The 21,188-nt window shown below is 38.2% G+C and overlaps 2 protein-coding genes across 7 annotated transcripts in view; one reads left to right on the top strand and one right to left on the bottom strand.

Annotated features, from left to right (window-relative positions):
- The window catches only part of micu3a (mitochondrial calcium uptake family, member 3a), a 54,704-nt gene extending 42,494 nt beyond the window's left edge, over positions 1-12,210 (bottom strand). For all 6 annotated transcript variants that reach the window (XM_052127577.1, XM_052127574.1, XM_052127572.1 and 3 more), the window contains exons 1-4: positions 11,943-12,210; positions 9,668-9,815; positions 8,430-8,461; positions 8,194-8,272 (exon numbers count right to left, since the gene is read on the bottom strand). In XM_052127577.1, the coding sequence (XP_051983537.1) occupies positions 8,194-8,272; positions 8,430-8,461; positions 9,668-9,815; positions 11,943-12,206 (523 nt within the window). In that variant the 5' untranslated portion in view covers positions 12,207-12,210. The remainder of the gene's footprint in view (positions 1-8,193; positions 8,273-8,429; positions 8,462-9,667; positions 9,816-11,942) is intronic.
- A 2,158-nt stretch (positions 12,211-14,368) lies between these two features.
- LOC127644414 (fibroblast growth factor 20-like) lies at positions 14,369-16,806 on the top strand. Its single transcript, XM_052127580.1, has 3 exons — positions 14,369-15,246; positions 15,604-15,707; positions 15,980-16,806. The coding sequence occupies exons 1-3, from the start codon at positions 14,970-14,972 to the stop codon at positions 16,223-16,225; spliced, it is 627 nt and encodes a 208-aa protein (XP_051983540.1). The 5' UTR covers positions 14,369-14,969; the 3' UTR covers positions 16,226-16,806.
- The last annotated feature ends 4,382 nt before the right edge of the window (positions 16,807-21,188 follow it).

Raw genomic sequence — 21,188 nt, forward strand, 5'->3', positions numbered from 1 at the left:
ACACGTAATTACAATGATCTGTGCAGTGTATTTTTATTTTGGTCTTACTTTGTGTTATGTTTGCTTTCAAATGGCTTATTAGCATACAAAGGTGATGCAGGAGTGACAAAACACATTTAATCAGGCTTGAGTAACCCCACTGCTATAGAACCCCAACACATAACCCCACTGTAGTCGATAACCACAGACCGGTCCCTCTCTTACCTTTACTGGCAAAAGCTCTTGAGATGGTTGTATCCAAACAGTTGTCTGTTTTCTTTCACAAAACAACCTACTCTTCAAACATAAGTCCAGTAAAAAAAGGACACTCAACGGAGACAACCCTCTTGTCAGTAGCTAAAACCATTTGACTGGTGAGAGCTAATTCCAGCTCATTTGTCCTCATTTTCTTTGACCGGTCTGCTAATTTTGACACAGTGAACCACCAGATCCTCCTGTCCACTCTCTCTGGGCATCACAGAAACTTTGCTTGGATGAGCCATACATCACGGGCAGATCCTTCAAGGTCTTCTGGAGAGTACAGGTGTCTAAGTCACACCAGCTAACTGCTGGTGTTCCTCAGGGATCAGTGCTTGGGCCAATGTGGCCATATCTGATCATACAGTACAATTAGTAAAGATTAATTGTTTCCTTCTGAGGTATGTTGGCTTTATTGATGAAATTGACAATAACTCCTCTGTCTTTGTGCTAATACATTAGTTGGCATGTGAGGAAAGACCTGGTTACCAAATATGGATGCATATTACTGGTAATGGAAAATATTTGCAGCATTCTTTAATAAAACCTTTTTAAGTCAACCCATTACTAACTAACCATTATAAGCCAAACCAATGTGATCTCATCAGTATCAAGAGGTATTAATGTGTGTGGTTCTAAGACACATACATTTTCGTACGCTTGGATTGACACTGGAACCTTCATTATCATCATATTGACAGTATCTGAAACATGGACTCTTTTATAGTATAGATATAAACTTTAGAAATGTACAAATGTTTTCAAAAATGGGATTTATGTCATTCATAGATTGATTTTATTGCATTAATAATAATTAATTAAATCATTTGAAAATTATCACATTTATTCAAATCAGTAGACATATTTATCTTATTTGACATTATAAGGGTTTTATTTTGTTAAATAACTTATAGACATACGTTAATGTAACATTAACAGTGTTTTCTTAAATTTCATGCTAGTTGAAAATAATTACTATTATTTGGCTATTCAAAGAATGCAAATTATTTCACTTCCCACATAGATTTCATTTATAAACAATTTTGTCTTTAAAAAGATCCTTCGAAAAGTACATTCGCAAAAGGCTATTTCAGTTCCAACAAGTTTAGATGTGGTTAATAAGATATTGTATGATTCAGTGGCTATTCAAATACATTTCTCAAAGTCACTGCAAATTTCTAGGACATAAAAAAATCCCAACAAACTTTTAAACTACACTTACCTTCTTCATGTTCTTTTCTAAGACCCTGTGTTCTCTCCCTTTTAGAAACCACTCCATAGAGACCAAAGCACATTCAAGGATCTCGTTAGTATAGCTTCCTCAATTAACATCTGCATACTATAATTACCACAGCTTGAGCACATATGCTGTGTCAGGCTGATTCTCCGTACGCACAGGCATCTTCTGGATGCATATCTCCACATCAGTCAAACCAACAAGATAATGTACCGCCTCCAATTAAAATGTGATCATTTCAAAAACTGTAATTACTATGAGGAAGATCAGAATTCAGAGAGTTTATTTTTAGAATCCTACTGGAGTGTAAGAGGGTGGAGGAGTGTGTGTGTGTGTGTGTTTGTGTGTATAATTATCACCACCGGGAATTAGCTTGTGGTGTGAGCAAGGCTGTTACGTGTTCCAAGATCAAATGTTTTAATTGCAGCTGTGCTGTTGGAGATTTGTCTTACTCTTGCAGTAATATAAAATGTATTATTATATATTATAATATTTGCTATACGGCAACATTAAAAAAACTCAATAGACTGACAGCGATGGAGCGTCCCAAGCCTCTAGGGACTAGAATATAATAGAGACTTGGAAGTGGACTCTCCAGTTGACTTGGGCCAGTAAGCAACCACCTACAGTAGCAACCACCCAGAACACCCTGCCAACCACCAAGAAATGCTATAGCAACCACCCAGAACATAACAGCAACAGCAACAGCAACAGCATAACAACACCCTGGTAACCACTAACAACACCCTATTGCTGTATTGGCAAGCAATTCACTGGTATGCACTATTTGAATTTTCTTCAGAAAATGTAAAAAATATAGTTAAATTGTTAGTGTCATTTGGCACTCTGTTTAAAGGTCTTCATTTTGGTTAGCAGGAAAGTATAATGCAGAAAGTATTTTGCCTAGGAAATGAACATAAAACTGGTCCCAGTGAGAGAGTGAGAAAGATGAAGTGGAAACTGAGAGAGAAAGGGAGAGAGAGAAGAGAGAGAACTCCGGAGGACTGGGGTGACGAGGACAATTTAGTATCACACAAAATGTGAGTGAATTCTGAAATAAAACATTTGCATTACCATTTTTCTGTCAGAAAGAATGAAAAATATTGGTGTTCTCCAACAGTTATTTTTTACTGCCAACTTTTAAAATAGAAATGCTTTTATAACACGAATATATTTGCACCTTTGTCCTTTAGATCTTTCTGTTCAGTACGCATTCATTAAACTTCTTTAATTTGAATGGATGTTTTCTCGGTAAAAAAATTAATAAATCAACTGTCACATCACTTATATATGATAAACTCTACATGTATTTGCAATAACAGGGATTTTCAATACATTGGTCACTATTTTAAATCGCAATGTATGAAAAAACATTCAAATCTGTTCATGCACAGGGTCTAAATTACCCTTAATGCCCTCAGTTATTTTTGCAAATAAAAGGTTATTTTCAAAATAATCAAAGAATGCAAACACTGTTAGAAAGGGCAGAAAAAGACTTTCAAATGGCATGTCAAATCCATCACACTAGAGGGGGTATAGAGTATTGGAGAGTAGTTTAAAATCAAGGGATCAAGGGACATGCAAATTTTATATGGAGAACACAACTGACCAGTATATGATGTCATGGTGGAGGGCTACTTGTGTAAGTAAATAATCAATCACAAATAACAAATAATATTACATTCAAAGTGTTAAATTATATTGTCTATCAAACACACATCTTTAAAATATGTATTCTTGAATTGAGCCAGCATGTGATGTTTCGATCTTCTATGATATGTTATGTGAAGGACCCTCATGTCATACAGATTCGCTGGTCAGAGTTTACCAAACGATATGCGGCGTAGTAAGAAATTTCTTTGCATGAGTTTGCATTTCTGGTCTCCTGTATTCAGATGCATTTAAATGGGAGTGAATGGAGTGCAAAGTGTATTGTGACTCGAGGTAGACCGATATATAGGTTTTACCGATTAACAGTGCTGATATTTGCTTTTTGGAACTATCGGTTATCGCAAAATCTATGCTGATAGTTTTTTATTCCTCATAAATAAACCTTATCTGGTGAAATTATATAATCTATATATATCAGCCGCTGCCTGTGCATTTTAAGTCTAGGCCTTCAGTGCAATTCATGCCATTAAGAAAACACCATTCACGTCTGAAAGCCAGAACCAAGGAGGCCTAATACCAAGAAAAAGCTCTCTAATAATATTGCAATTAAAATTTATAATGCAATAAATGCAATACATTTTGTTTCGTTAGGGTACATGGTTAATTTTGAAAACCCAAGCAGCCTAATTTACACTTAGATGTTGCTATAAAAATGCAAAAAGCATTTACCAATTAGCTTGAAGTGAAAATTATTCCTCCTTTCCTGTTTAATTAATCAATCGCACGATCATGTAGAACATCTCAGGTTTTTAAATCCATAAGAATCTCTTTCTCAACAGCAATACCTGAAGTGATGACAGCCGATTCGTCAGCAAGATCTCACGCTTGCATAATTTTTTTTTTAAAATAAAATTGTCAGAAAGCGTGAAACAAAGACCCAATAGCGAAGGAACAGTTCAAAGGATTTATTTACAACAATAAACATCAACTTAAATTTGTGCTGGTGAAAACATGTGATCCCAACACCGGCTGCAGCTACAAGGAATGCATCCCAACATACAGGCAGAGACAGGTAACCAACAAATACACTAGTCAGCACCAACTAGACACAGAGCACAAGGTTAGTTGCTTGACAGCATACACATTAGCATAAGCTAGACTACATTCAGCACCCACTACATAAATGTTAAACCACACTGAAAGATCCAGCACCGGACATGACACACAAGGGGATTTAAATAAGCAAGAAACAAACAAGGGGCAGGTGTCGCTTACAGCTGAAAGTTGTAATGATATGCACACCCATGGAAACAATTAGGGTTCCTAAATTAATGGTCTTCATCAGACAAAACCCATCCTGGAAAGGTGACAGGACCGTGACATCACCAGAGGGTGCACAGCGGTAACTCATGCATGGCAATAACCAACAACCGGACCCATGTGCCAACACAGACAGAGAGACAGGGGACGATGATTCCACAGTATAATCTGACAATATGATGTTTGTGATATCGAACTAAAGAAACTGGGACTGAGAACATCACACTAAAGGAAAAAAAACCCAAGACAAGCAGACAAACACTTAACAAAGATCAGGAAACACAACAGAAAGAGGGTAGGGAGGGAAACCAGGGAGGAAGTTTAAGGAAAGGGGCGGGGTCTGGTGGCCTGGGAGGAGGCCTTAGGGTGAATGCAGGATCTGGGCGGCTTGGGGGGAGGCCTCAGGGCAGAGGCGACACCGGACAGGGTGCAGCGAATCGAGCAGCAGCCGCTGGACATGATTCAGTGGGGAGTGGCACAGGTGGCAGAGCCATTGACAACTCAGGTGTGGGCACTGATCTCGACAGGGGAACGGCCTCCACAGCTGTGAGCACTGGAAGCTTCAACTGAGGAGCAGCCCTCATGGCTGTGAACACCGACAGAGGCTGGGGAACAGCCTGCGTGGCTGTGAAGACCGACGTGGACTGGGGAACAGCCTCCATGGCTGTGAGGACAGGCAGTGACAGGGGAACAGCCTTCATGGCTGTGAGCACAGGCAGCGACTAGGGAATAGCTTCCTCGGCTGTGAACTCAGGCAGTGACAGGGGAGCAGCTTCCTCAGATGTGAACACAGGCAGTGACAGGGGAACAACCTCTGTGGTTGTGGACACTGGCAGTGGTAGGGGAACAGCCTTCATGGCTGTGAACACAGGCAGTGACAGGGAAACAACCCCTGTGTTGCCGAGAGTGCTGGCAGCAACTGGGGAATGGCCTCCGTGGCTGGGAGCATTGGCAGCAACTGGGGAACAGCCTCTGTGGCTGGAAGCACTGGCAGTGACTGGGGAACGGCTTCTGTGACCAGGAATGCTGGCAGCATCTGGGGAACGGCCTCCATGGCCAGGAGTACTGGCAGCAACTGGGGAATGGCCTCCATGGCTGGGAACATTGGCAGCAACTGGGGAATGACCTCTGTGGCTGGGAGCACTGGCAGTGACTGGGGAACGGCCTCCGTGGTCAGGAGTACTAACAGCAACTGGGGAGCAGGAGCCCTTCTCCTCCTCCTCCTCTTCTGGACGGCCAGCAGCACTGCTGTGGGAATGACCGTCATGACTGAAGATGCTGGTACTGGGACTGACGAGGCTCCAAACACTGGCTCTGGGACGGACAAGGCTTCAGACGTGGCTCTGGGACAGACGTGGCTTCAGGAACTGGCCTGTTGGCAGGCATGAGCACTGGCTCGTTGGCCGTGGCAGGCGTGGGTGCTGGCTACAGCAGGGAAACTGCCTCTTTGGCCATGTGGCTCAAACAAAGCACGTACACGAAACACAGGACAGACAGGGGATGAGGATGCCACATTCCTCGTCAGACAAAAACTAAACCTGACAAAGTGACATCGCTGGAGAGTGCATGGCAGTAACTCGTGCATGGCGGTCACTAACAACTGGACCTGTGCGCTCACACAAAGAAGGTACACAAAACACGAGACAGGACAATAGTGCCACATCCCGTCAGACAGAAACCCAACCTGACAAGTTGACAGGACCGTGACAAAAAGTCCCCAGTGTATTTCAGGCTTGTTTTTAGTTAAAAGTCCCATGTCACAGAGTATTAATTATTAAAATGCTGGTTGCACAATAAACTTCTTTTGGGATTTTATTCATTTTGGACTATTGTAGCATTAATGTATTTGCCTATCATAGTAAGGAAAGATTATGAACTCTTTGATCATTCTATAAATCTTTAAAAACTTGGAAGATTAATCTGTTATCAGTCTTTTCCACCAACTTAGTTATTGGTAGTGGTAAAATCCACTATCCACTACCCCTTAAGTCAGCATGAAAACTGGATTGAACATAGCAGTCGGGATGTAGTCAATGGTCCAAATCCAAGAGTGGACTGTCTAGTATACATGCATAATATCTTAGTTTTAAGTGATTCTACTATTTATGAGAACGTAAGATCAGCAATATTTTTTATTCGCCATTGAAATGGTAAAGATAAACATCAGTGTGTGTGTGTGTGTGTACACTATTGACATTATATTTCTGTAATGTCTGTAATGTAAAATAAGCAAAACGTGGTTGAAAAGGATGCTTGAGCAGCTGTTTCTGTGTTCTGGAAGCAGCAGCTCATTTGCATTTAAAGAGACACACATGAAAACAGCATGTTTTTGATTCCACCCAAAAAGAGGCATTTACAATGTCATGTATATTATATATATATATATATATATATATATATATACATGACATTTTTCTGATACATTTTTATATTTTTGCAATGTTGATTTGGGTGATTAGGGCATTGCTAGGGTGTTGCTTTGTGCTTGCTAGGACAATATTAAATGGTTGCAAAATGGTTGCTTACTGGCCCAAGTGAAATCCCCATATCTCAATGACATCCTGATCCCTAGATATGTGTGGGGACCTTTTCAATGGAAGACTATTTGGGATTTTTTTTGCTATTTTTTTTGTCTGCCAGGCAGATGTTTAATATTCTGAAATAAAATGTTAATGTATTGTAATTATCATCTGTTTTACAAAAAATTAAGGGTTTACTGTATATCTACTATAAAATATTACTACCACCATTTATGTATAGGTGCCACTCTTTCCAGATAAAATGCTATTTTAAAAAGCTTGTGTTTAAAGTGAAAAACAAGCCTATGGCATTGTTCAAGTTTATGATCAAAAGGAAGGTGCTGTATCTATTTTCTCCAAAACAGAAGGGTAAGATATTAAAGGGATAGTTAACACAAAATTGAAAATGCTCTCATCATTTACTCACCCTCATGCCATCCCAGTTGTATATGACTTTCTTCTGCAGAACACAAATGTGAATTTTTAGAAGAATATCATCTCAGCTCTGTAGGTCCATACAATGCAAGTGAATGGTGATTAGGCCTTGGAAGCTCCAAAAAGGAGATCAAGTCAGCATAAATACATAAGACTCCAATGGTTTAATCAATGTCTTCTGAAGCAATCCAGTTATTTTTAGACCAAAATATAACAGACCAAAATATAATTTATTTTTCACTGTACATCTTGTCTTCAAGCTCGATTACACTTCCTTGTGCTAGACGCATGCGCAAAGTGCTAGATGGCGCTATAGGAAGTGTAATCAATCTTGAAATCATGACCGCCAAGGAGACTGCTGTCAAGATGTGCAGTGAAAAAAAAGAGTACGATTTTTGTCTCTTCTCACCCAAAACCAATTGATCGCTTCAGCATACATTGATTAAAACAATGGAGTCTGATGGAATAAGTTTTTGCTGACTTTATCTGCTATTTTGGACAGTCTAAGGCATGATCACCATTCACTTGCATTGTATGGACCTGCAGAGATTAGATATTCTTCTAATAATATTTGTTTGTGTTCTGCAGAAGAAAGTCATACACATCTTAAATGGCATGAGTAAATTATGAGAGAATTGTAATTTTTGGGTAAGCTTAACCCTGGTTTAATATATTTTCAAGTGTCAAAAATGAAACATTTCCAAAATTGGGGTTGCTAAATTGAACAGTGCAAAACTAACCCACATAAAAATTAACCTGGGTTAACAATGTCAAGCGTGTAAAGCTCATATTAACCTTACTAGTTGGGATAATGAGCTGAAATTAAAAATGCACCTTTTTCCCGAAGGTTCCGGAACAACTTGGATGTTCCTTTCCACACTGGTGGAGTGTCGGACAAGATCTTCTCCAGCTCCTACAAAAAATTGTAAAATATGCATGGGAAAAATGACTTATTCTTAGTACAGCATGCTGAAATACAATTCTAAGGACTGTCAATAAATAAATAATTTATCCTGTATTGGAACCACGAAATCTACATGACATGCATTATCAATAGATTTACATCAGACCTGTTTGTTGAGGGACCTCCACTGTTTCTTGTCTAAAAAAGGGAATAGAGAGCAACACCAACAGAGAGACACATGGAAAGAGAAAAAAAAGAAACAGAAAGTGGTTGGCCAATAAGAAAAGATCAAGATGGGATCACAACATCTCTGCAGTACAAATAGTGTTCTTCCTTTATGCCAATAGGCCCATTTTAGGAGTAACATTACATGATATTTAACAATCAGTCCAAACAAAACTACCTGCATTTTTTCTTCAAAAACCTGCAGTAAATTTTGCAAACTGCCCTGCAAAGGTAACTGCATTTCTCAGAGCACAGCGAGAGAGGCAGTTCTCTGTCAGAGTACTATGCAACTAGCCCTATAGAGCTCTGCAGAGATGCTCAGGGTCAGCTTGCCCCAAGTAAGAAACCTCTAAGTTTTTTCACTGAAACCTATTTGGGTGTAAAGAATAGCGTCTCTAGATTCATTTGCTATGCTGCTTTAAAAAATGTATTCATTTTTCGTGTGCCAGCGCGCTGATGAACATGATATACACACGTGGAAACATGTTAGTTATTTTGAATAACTTTCAACATTAACACATGTGTGGGTTATTTTAATTAATTTTAATAAAATGTTTGTTATAATTTATTTTGTTATCACAGTACAATACAGTTCTATTCATTAACAAGTAAATGCATTCCTGTATCTACTGTGCTGTGAAAATCACATAGAGAATCATTGGGTTCATCCAAAAGCTGAAACATGTTTCTTTCAGAGACTTTATATTTTATATTTTGGAGTTAGGATAAATATAATTTGCATTCTGAACTGTTCTGAGACCAGTGCTGACAGACAGCACACTGGAAGTTAAGTCGTTTACTATATAGGGAGCAAGGATGAAAGGGAGCATCCTATAGCTCTCTATGTAGGCAAGTGCATTCATGCCTAAAATCTGATCAAAAGTTAAATCAGGCTTCAGATGATGTTTGGACCACTCATCATGTTTGGCATATATAGGACAATGGTAATAATTAATAATGTTTAATATTATTTTAACATGGTTGGAAGTGATTAGATGATGCTGGCCATTATTTTCAATCAGAATGAATTATACTAATTTATGATGTAATGTCTGTAATTAATTACCAACACTCCAGGAAACATAATAAACAATTTGATGAAAAAAATGAATAGGGTCAGTTTTGATTCCATGTTGACTGTAAAGATGACCGATGTAAAATAACACTATGAGCACTCACTGCGGGGCTCACTCATGGTGACTGACTCAATGAAGTTCTGAGGAGTCATGTACAGCTGCCCCTCGTACTCCACTGAGCTGAAGAGACGGAAGCGATGCTCATGAGATGACATATGCACATCAATTTCGTCAAAATCAAATGTTTGTGCCTGCAAGAATCAATCACAAACAATGCACAAATGTGTTCAACATACAGTACATTCTTGCCTTACTTGTGGATTTCAAACCCAGTTCTTCTTTGTCATCTCTTTAAATTCTGTATATGCATAATACAAGGATTAGCTATGCAGCATATATTTCATTAGTTTTTAATGTCTAATGTCATAAATGATAAAGTGAAGCTGTATTTGTTCAGTCATGATGAACAGATAACATCTCTGTGGGACATCAAATTTAAAGACCTAGTTTTGACTTTTGGCATGTGGTGTGACACAATTGGGTCTAACATAATATGGTGTCATTAAAACACATGGTGAGATACAAAAATGAATTCAAGTATATAGATTGAATTTAATATATATATATATATATATATAAAAACACTGAAAACAATATTTACAATAAAAACTTTTATGCCAACCCTGAAAGAGTCTTCATGGAAACTAGGCAATAGTTAAACAAAGCAGAAAATATTACCAAAGTAGTATGGTTACTTGAACTGAAACTGATGCTTTATATATATATATATGGATCATCATCTGTTTTTTTTTCTGTTTAGAGATTATTATTAATAACTTGTTTTAACAACGTTTTGATGTTTTATTTCTGTTATCAAACAGTATAAGCTTGTACATTTTTTTTTTTATAATTGTCTCATTCTGTAATCATTGTCCTACAGTGGGACATAACATTATTTGATCTAAAATTCAAAATAACATAATATATTATTCATTTAAAATAATAAAAATCTAAAATCCATATTTTAAAAAAGAAAACATTAAAATGTCCATGGGACAAGTTGAAGCTATATGTCACCTTAAGACATCAAAAGAGTCTGGCTTTCCTCTGTAGTTGTGTCAACATTAACTGAAAATAATAAAAGAGATGAAAGATTTTGATTTGTTCTGTGTTGTCAAAAATTAAATCTTAGAGTCATAAATACACCTTAAATATCAAAGGCTTGACATCAGTACTAATGACTGTATATTCGCTGTTTCAGTTTAAAAATGATATTGAAGTTGAAAAATTGCTACTGTAGAAATCTAACTTTTATTGTTTTATCTCAGTGTGCTAAATTAAGTTAAAGAAGATTACAGAACTTTTTTTTTTTTTTTTTTATGTGGTGAAACACAAGAAATGGATAAAAGTCAAGAAAACATTTAGTTAAAAAGTCTGACTAAAAAGTCTGGAAGCTCATGGAAACCACACTTGAACGTCTGCCAAAAAAATAAAAAATAAAAAAAATGATATGCATGTGCCAAAGAATTTTACTCTTTGATATGACGCTGATATGGTATATAGGTTACTGTTTGACAGGCCGCTATGATGCAGTACAGATAACTGCATAGCTGTTGTAACTAAGCGTAACGCCAGGATATGTGATCTGATCCAGTGAGCGTCATTTCAGCACCGTCACTGAGGAGAGCGCCCCTCTTCCCTGCAGCATCACCACAGGATTTGTATGGAAGAAATGCGCGCACAAAAAAAAAAAAAAAAAAAAAATATGCGCACTGTCATAGCTGTATGAGTGATCAGCATTTTAATTAGAAGAAATAAAATATATATGACGAAACTCTGTTAAGTGAATGTTACTACAGAAGATCACAATCCCTGCTCCAAGAAAAGGCGGCAGTTACACTCCCACAACCTTTGCCAGGAAAAATCAATTAGCAAGCAGTGTTTTTAGACGCCGTGTAAAGTTAGTGGCCGTTCAAAACGAACGCGTTCTGTCGTTAAAAAAAAAAAAACTAGACGCAGCGCCAGGAATACAGCAGCAGCCTACAAGTATCTTGAGACGCGTTTTTAAAAGTAGAAGTTCTTTTTAAATTGACACGACGTCTAAAAAACGCAGCGATTCAGCACAAGATGCTGAATAAATGAAATACATAAATAAATAATAATAATAATTAAAACAGCAAAAATTAACTGCGTCCATGCAGCGGTTGATTACATTTTGAAAAAATACCATTCGGTATGAACAGCCCCTTAAAATACGCGTTTCGAGACGCCTGTGCTCGTGGCGCAATCTATAGTTTTTTTTTTTTTTTTTAGCGCAATAACGCGTTCCGTGTGAACACCTCCTGACGTGGCACAGAGAACAATGCAACCAGTCATACCTTCTCCTTGGCGGCTACAGCGGGCAGTGAAGGCAGCAGAGCCCGACAGTCTGTTCGGTTAATATGGGATTTCCTCCCTCTGGATCCGTTCATTTGTGAATAATAATAATAATAATAAACAACCGCTCCTCCAGCCGCGACGCCTACAGCAACCGCTATTCCTCTGCGTGCGGACTGTTGATCCTTCACCGGACATCGCAAAAGAACATTTCGTTGAGCGGAAGACAACGACAACCTCCTAAATATGACTCCAAGTGTGCACATAGCGGCCATTATTGTCGGTATGACAAAATTTGTGCAAGTTCCGAATTCTCATTCATTCCTCGCGAGATGTGCTGGTCTCACACTGGGATTGACAGAACCGAGCAGCGCCCTTTCAAAATGTCACCATAGTAACCATAGTTTGCATATGGTAAATTGATATATGCTGGCTAGTATCACGTTACCAGTTTATCGCGATAACATTTAATATGGTAGACTTATTGTAGTATTTTTGCGGAAATCATGGCATTCTGGAGAGGTCCATAAGTAAAGTGCTCTGATAAATTAGCAATAACCTATGAAAAATGTTCATTCTGTTTACGCATTCATATTCAAAAAGATGAGATTGTATCGAAGTAGAGCCTAATCTGTATATCCACAAACAGTATTGATTTTTTTTCATTGTTTCCCCAACATCATTACTTTTAAATTGCCCTTTAACAATTTGTTGTTATCTATACTCACACAGTTCAAAACCGATGGTGAGATTGCGCAAATCACATTTTAGCCACACGCATTGTATACAGTCATTTAAGTTCAATAAAAAGTGCACATCTGCTTTGTAGTGCGCCTCCAAAGTCTGATCAGAGCTTTTATGATGCATTTATGACAGCAATTATTCCAAACTTTGACTCGCTTTAGGTTTACTCAGCAAACTGTCAATGTCTCCTCGAAATCTGGCACATAACTGACATCTCTTTTGTAAGCGATTGATCCAGTGCGCTTGTGGATTGATCCTGTTTTAGCTGACCACATTGATTTTGGTTTAAGGTATTTTTTTGGAGATCATAAATACTAATGAGCTAAGGGCAACTATGTGGGAGAACGTGTCCCTTGAGAAAACCGTTGATAAATCACCTAGCCTACTAGAGACCATAACCTCCTGAGACATAGCGAAAATAAAGCAATTTAAGAAAAACATTACGCATAAGACTAAAAAAGACGCATAAAAACATTTTACAAATTGTTTTGAAAACACTATTATTTTGGCCTATATTACATCTTTTTTTACATCTGTTAGGCTATATTATACATATTTTTACATTTCATTATCAATTGCAAGTATATTTTTCAACAATGCTCAGTCACCAATCCCTCTGCACAAATTGATATTATATGATATTATAAGGACACATTTATTATTTTTATTTTTTTTTTTACATAATATTGTCATAAATAACATAGTGATAAAAAATTAGCTGAGTTCTCAATTTACGCACACAGTCAGATGCGTGCGTTTCCTAACTAATACCAGATCAAACACTTTCATGTAGACTACTTCGAGGCAAGTTCTTAGTTGTTGGGCAGGGAAATTTCTATATTAATCACTCGTAGTATCAACGATTTGGCATCAAACAGGTCTAGTTTCCTTTGTGTTAATGGCCCTTTCTTTTGTGCGTAATGAAGAAACGTTAACTCTACATTTAGCATCTTTGATCTCTGATATCTTTGATACTTCATTTCAAGACTTGTTATGCTGGATGTGTTCAAAGACACATTGACATCAATCAGAGTTGACAGTGCACTGATGGCGTTTGCACAGATGTGCTGGTTGTTTGGACTTCACTTTTTTTCTTTTAAAGAATTCATGCACACTAAATTGATCGGTCATATAAATGTACACCTGCGTGGAACGTAATGCAGTCAAGGGAAAGTTTAAAACCTAGGTTAAAATATGGATAGGTGACATAAAATACTTTTCTGAGATGTGACATAGTATAATACATCAAAAACTATTTTAAACGGCATATTGCTCATTATTTTACCAAGAACCACAGGACCATTCTCAAAATAATATGAATAAAAATGGTACAAATCTTACATCATCTAACATTTTACCTTATACATTCCAATATATTCAAATACAGTCTTGACGTTGATTTTAAAAGGCAACAACTACCCAAATCATGAGCACGCCTCTTACGTTTTGGCACCAACTACAGAGAATAATGCACACACACGCTAAATACTAAACACCTTGAAGACTTCTACCTCTCCCACTCTTTCTCCCGTTCTCTATCGAGCACCGCCCCCACTCTTTTCCTTTTTTTCCTCCTTGACTTCCACCTGCTTCACACTAGAGATTCGCCAGAGCGTCAGTACGCGTAAACCCTCGGGAACTGAACGGATCGGTACACAGTGCGCATCCCTCTTCTCTATTCAACTGCGCTTTCTTTCTACGCGTTTATAAGATCATCGTCTCCACACTGATCTCGTGTCTTTTCCACATTGTTTCTTTCTGAACTTCATAAGCCATCGATGGACTAAACGAGGGGATGAAGATGAATCCGAGCCTCAAAGAAGACAGAAGAAGAGGATCAAACGATCAAGGAGTTATGTTTCAAACAGTCATCTATAAAGGTCTTCATTAGCATTTGTCAAGAGGGCATTTACATAAGGGGCATATTTAGACTGGTGTCTCAGAGCAGAGCCAGTCACATCCAGCACGCTGGGAGCACCCCAGAGGAGCCGCATATAAGCTTGTGTGTGTTTTGGAGTGCGTAAGACAGAGTGTCTTGGATACAGAGGGGACCGGAGCAGAGGGGAGTAGCCTGGAAGGTCGAGAGAGAGAGAGAGAGAGAGAGAGAGAGAGAGAGAGAGAGAGAGAGAGAGAGAGAGAGAGAGAGAGAGAGAGAGAATCGGATGTAAACACGAACTGACTGGAAAGCCGCAACCAGTTACTGCGCAAAACACTAGGGAAAGCGAAACCACAGGGATCCTCCACACGGTAACTTTTCTTTCAGCTGGTGTTTTTGAGTGGCGGTAATGGGTGCAGTCGGTGAGGTGGTCGGAAGCTTCTCTCACGGCTTGGAGAGCTTTGCACATGGGTCTCATTTCGTCCTCACGCCCCCCGGGGACTCCGGCGCGCTGATGAACGAGCACCTCGTCTCCGCCGAGCGCCTGTCACGCAGCACTTCACCGGACCTGACGCATCTCAAAGGGATCCTCCGCCGACGGCAGCTCTACTGCAGGACCGGCTACCACCTTGAAATATTACCGGACGGTGTGGTGCAAGGCACGAGAAAAGACCACAGCCGATTTGGTAAGTATTATTTATTGCTGTTTTATTATTATAGGCAACATTTTACAGTGCCCATGTTATTCATATGAATGACCATGGTCGTAATAATAGTAACATAACTGCAAGCACATGTAGTTCATGTAGTTCTTATGTAATTACACTGTTGTTTAAAATGAAAAATGATTAATATGGTGATTATTATATTAGTAGCTGCCATACTGTTATATTCTAACATTATAATAGAAGACACATTGATTAAGTGTGCAAGATGTCATGAATTAAGTATAGATGTCACTTTTGCAGGTGCATGTGTGTGATATATCACACTGCTTGTCCCTCTCTCTCAACTGGGAACTAACAGCTGTGCTTTTCTCACAGGTATATTGGAATTCATTAGCCTCGCTGTGGGGATGGTGAGCATCCGTGGAGTGGATAGCGGATTATATCTGGGAATGAACAGCAAGGGCGTACTGTATGGATCTGTAAGTATTCATATATACAGTAGCAATGCACAAATGCATCTAAATCATAAAACAATAGTTGGTCTCTGTTACAAAGGGCCAAATGCATATTCTGATATTGTGATTGTGATTAATGCTACAATTAATTTCATTCATAGCCTGCCTTTGTTAAATTGAGAGTTTGATTTATGGAACAATTCAAATGTAATTTCAAATAGCCTTTGGACACAGTTTATCCTTTTGTTTGAACGTATTATGCAGTGTAGTTAACTCCTACCTCCCTTCTCCTATAGGAAAAACTGACTGCAGAGTGTGTGTTTAGGGAGCAGTTTGAGGAAAACTGGTACAACACCTACTCCTCTAACCTCTACCGGCATGGCGATCGAGGATCTCACTATTACGTAGCCCTCAACAAAGACGGAACATCTCGTGATGGAGCTCGATCTCGGAGGCACCAGCGCTTCACACATTTCTTGCCACGGCCTGTTGACCCAGAGCGTATTCCTGAGCTTTACAAGGAGATACTGGGTCACAGCTGAAACAACTGGACCTCAAACTCGAAACCGATTAAAAGCACCTGCATGCTCTTATTCCCCCCTGAGTCTGCTGAGATATTTGCAGCCAGCAGGGCAGACCTGTCTCAGCAAGACAGCAGAGAAGCCGGGGGAAAAGGTCCTCTGCTGGAGCCAAGGTTGGAGCACTTGCAGGAGATGGGAAGCCATTTAATGGAGTGTTTGAGGCATCAGGAAAAAATGTCTGGACACTGGATTGTTCCTGAAGAGTTTGACACTGTTTTGGATCCATTTACCTTCTAGGGGGATTAGGAGAGAGTGAGATTTCCACTGGCGGGCTGCTTGCCAGAGAATGATGGACAACTACTTTACTACTGAAAATTCTAGAAGGCTTCTGAAGGAATTCTGCATTATGCTTTTGAGATATCTTACACTCCCAAACACTGGCATGAACAAACAGGAGACATAAACCTCCTACAAAACATTTCTTTTTAGGTCCTTTAATTTATGTTTTTTAAAGATAATTTATTTTAGATATTTATTTATTTTCAAAGTATATTTTTTACAAGAATATATGCAAGATGTAACAGGATGTCACGAGAGCTATATTTTTTACCACTATAGACTTGACAGTGATTTCTAAAATAGAACTGCTGAAGAAAGTATTTTCTTATGAGTTGTTCATTTTCTGTTGTATCAGATTTTTTTCATGTGGTAAGACATGCTTGTCTCCCCATGTTTGTTAATCTCTCATGTCATTAAACCAGATCCTTAAGAGCCCGAGAATGTTCCAGAATTCACTGGGGAATTAAACAGTTCAAATGATTTCACTTTGTTGTATATGTCCTTTCAGTAGACCATAACCTGTCAAAGGTAGTTATTCATTTCTATTTATAGAAGAGGGAAACAGGTTGACTTTTAAGGAAATGTAAGCAGGGAGTGCAGGTGTCAACAGCTGGTTGATTCTCATTGATCCTTTTGTGGTAGAATTAAATTATGTTTTTTCCTAATTAGAATGGTGTTTAAGCCTAAATAGTTATCCTAATCCATCTGTTCTCTTAAGGTCATTTTCCTAGCTCAAATAAATACAAACCATTTAAGTCTCCAGTTGAAACGTCATTACTTTCCCTAATCTTATGAGAACTGATTTTAATCAAAATGTCAGCTTGATAATATAAATATAAAACATGATTAAATGCAACAAATGTTCACATGCTAACATTTTCTGATTGGAGTACAAACGGTACAGACTAATCGTACTGTGAATTTGGCAACAAGTCTAAAGTTCTGCAGCTAAAATTGGCCTTTACTTTCTGAAATTTGAAGCACTGCATTCAGTGGCCAAAACTGGTTCATCCAGGTTCCAGTTGAAATGTCCACAGAGTGACACCAAAAGCGAGTTGCATTTTTAGTTGTAAATGATGTAATATAGTAAAAACTAATGCATATTTTATTAACACTACCCACTAACCCAAACCCCAACCTTAACCACCAGTGGAGTGAAAATATAATTTTAGAACTAAAATGCAACCTCAGAATTGCACTAACTATTATTTATGTGAACATGGTTATTTTCTGGTTTCAATGGGACCAGAACTCATGTCTTAGTGTTTGCTTGTGCAATGCACCAACAGTAGCACCAGAAGAAAATGTGATCATGTATGATTGATGCAAAAATGGATGATTTCAGGGTACATTAACTTTCAGAAGCAATATGTCAATATCCTGTTTGATTATGTTGCACTATATACTCATGCCATTGTCTATTTGGATTTGTTTTATTATATTTTTCTACAGTGTGTTTGGGGTCAAATTGACCTTAAACAGGAGCAGCATTATGATGTTGGATAACAGTGGAAAACTGCATGCTTACCTTTTGATAAAACACATGGATTGTTTCTTAAAAAAATATCAGTCTACTGGGATTTGACGAGGTCAGAGGAACATATAAAAACCAACAGAATTTAAAAAGAAAATACGATTTTAATTTCAAAATTACTATTATTATTTGTACACATACAGATCTCAAGTGAACATACAGAAAATAAAGTGTATGAGAGTTAAACGGATACATTTGCATTTCATTCTTCAGGATCTTTCCATTTCTCTCTCTCTCATCCAGTTTTGAGCTCTCTCAAACACCCTGCTGTTAAAAAGGCTGCACAATGTGAACATTAAAACACAATGACCTAAAAACTGTTTCCCCTCCATTTCTCTCCCTACAGCAACCTTCTCAAGTGACACCTTGGCCTACAACTCAGGCCTGCGGGAAGCCCTCCACAGAGTGACCTTTTATTTTGCTAAGTGGCTTTTGGAAACGATGTACCAGGATTCCTAAAAGCACTCAAAGGGTAGAGAGACTCATTCTGGGATGGTGGCCCTGCTGTGGTATATACATCTACTGAACCAGTGCAGGTCAAAGTGCTCTATGGAAGTATGAGGTCATTTAAAGCTATTTCAAGCCATTTGCTCTCCAAATTCACTATATTTTAGTATATTATATTATGAATTTGATGAACTACTTGACCATTGATGAATTGTATTCTGTAGGCAGTTTTGCAGTTTGCATACATTCCCTGACATACATCCACCATGTTGGCATTGTCCTTTGACCCTTGTGTTCTTTCACCTATCATGCAACAACTGTGAAAGCAATTTACTTGTACGTTCTTAAACAAGTACAATTTTACCATTTAAATTCACAAGGAACAACATTTCTGGTTGTTCCATCACTTATACTTGATCTCTTGAAAAGAACCCACAGTTCTCTGGCATTTTATTTGCAACTTTTTGAAACTGAAGGCTGGGATATGGGATAACAAAGTGTCCACTGGTTGCACACATAATCTCAGCAGACGCAGTACATCTTATTAGTATTGTTTGCCAACTATATCATGAATACTGAGCATTCGGACAGTACTAGCCTACTCATTTGATACACTGCTTTTACATAATGTGTAGCAGGGAAGTAGGCATATATGGTCCAGTCACATTTGGTCTAAAACACCACAATTATTCCACAATTAGAAAATGCTTTGTGTTTTTTCTCCGTCTTTTGATGGGTTTTGAATCTCTTTCCACTCATATGGTTGCATGAATCATTCAATGACATGACATTGAACTGGCTGCTTGTCAATCTGGCTGTCTGCGAGCACAAAGCGAGTGTATGTATGTTTAAGGAAGGAAATAATACTTTTTAAGTAGTGTAAGGTGAGAAGTGGGTCTGGGCAATACATGTGTTTCCAAAATAATTCTGATATGAGGGTACTATGTCACACAAAAGAGAAATACAGGGCAGGGCTTTTGAGTAGCAGGGTTATTTTAGTTTTAAAAGTTTTAAGGAATATTCTGGGTTCAATACAAATTAAGCTCAATCAACAGCATTTTAGGTATAATGTTGATTACCGTAAGAATGAATTTTGACTCGCCCCTCTTTTAAAAAAGAAATAATCTGGGTTACAATGAGGCCCTTACAATGGAAGTGAATGGGGCCAAATTTCAGAGGATTTAAATACAGAATGTGAAGCTTATAACTTTATTAAGTACTTACATTAATTCTTCTGTTAAAATATTAATGCATTATTTGAGCTGTAAAGTTTTTACAGTCGTTTTAGCATTTATTGACATTACATTGTCATTTACACAGAAAGTTAATAAGCGATTTTATCACCAAAATCATGTTAACAAGCACATTGTGTGTTATGGCTTTACTTTATGTGTTATGGCTTTACTTTTGAAACATTGAGTATTTTAACATTAACGAATTGGCCCCATTCACTTCCATTGTAAGTGTCTCACTGTAACTCAGATTTATTTATTTTTTAAAGAAAAGGAAGGGCAAGTCAAACTTAAGTTCTGTGGTAATCAATATTTAGCCACAAATGCTGTCGGTTGAGCTGCACTTTTATTGAACACAACATATTCCTTTAAGTACATTTTTATTTTTATATTATTTTCAACTTGTTCAACACAGTCTCATGTGTAATCATTTAAAGAAAATGGTGAACTTGTAAGATATCATAGGAATTGGCTTGTACTAAAAAGTATGACTTTTACATCTTCTCAGCTGATCAACCAATCAACAAACAAACAGAATTTCAAATCAAACCATAGAGGCCTTTTAGCCAACACTTTATTTTAAGAAAGGAAACTTATGTGAGCAAATTTGGCTACTAATTCCATATTTATTTATGCAATACAAATGACTGTTGTCTTGTCCCAAACCCAGATATTTTCTTTCTTCTGTAGTACAAAAAATTAGATTATAAAATTCTCTCATCATTTACTCATGCCATCTGATATCAGCAAACGCTGTATGTTGTGTGATCTTTGAATCTCTGTGATGACGAGCCAGGGGTTCTTCTGAGAGTCAGGCTGACTGCACGCATGCACGCACGCATACACACACACACACACACAAATATGTGTGTCATCAGGAGTTTCCCCCGAGCAGAAACACTGATGAAGCTATAAAGGATGTGGTAAGGCTGCTGTGGCCAGATCGACAGATCTACTTTTCATTATTTCCACCACAGTCTACAGAAAGTGAGAGACTCACATCTATGTATCTTTGTGTTTGTGTGTGCTGGACAGAAGAGGGCTGCAACATGTGTTGTTTTAGGACAGGTGTTGAAGTGACTGATCTTTCACCTGCATGTCTTTGTGGCTCAGGTAAAAACTGCACAGGTGTTCATGCGGTACGTCAAAGGCACAAAACACACACACACACACACACACCCCACCCCACACACACACACACACACACACACACACACACACACACACACACACACACACACACACACACACACACACTGATGATAATAATGAGAGAAGAAGTGCCAGATTTTTGGGTGCTGGGAGAGTTATTGATCTGCTAAGTCATTTTTACACTTGTAAACACAGAGAACTGGAAACTGCTAAGAATGTTTTGTTAGGACATTTGATGTGTTACTAAACTGGTTATCGTGTTGCCACTTGCAGTGAGGGG

Source organism: Xyrauchen texanus, chromosome 5 (assembly GCF_025860055.1).
Source record: "Xyrauchen texanus isolate HMW12.3.18 chromosome 5, RBS_HiC_50CHRs, whole genome shotgun sequence".
Classification (NCBI taxonomy): domain Eukaryota; kingdom Metazoa; phylum Chordata; class Actinopteri; order Cypriniformes; family Catostomidae; genus Xyrauchen; species Xyrauchen texanus.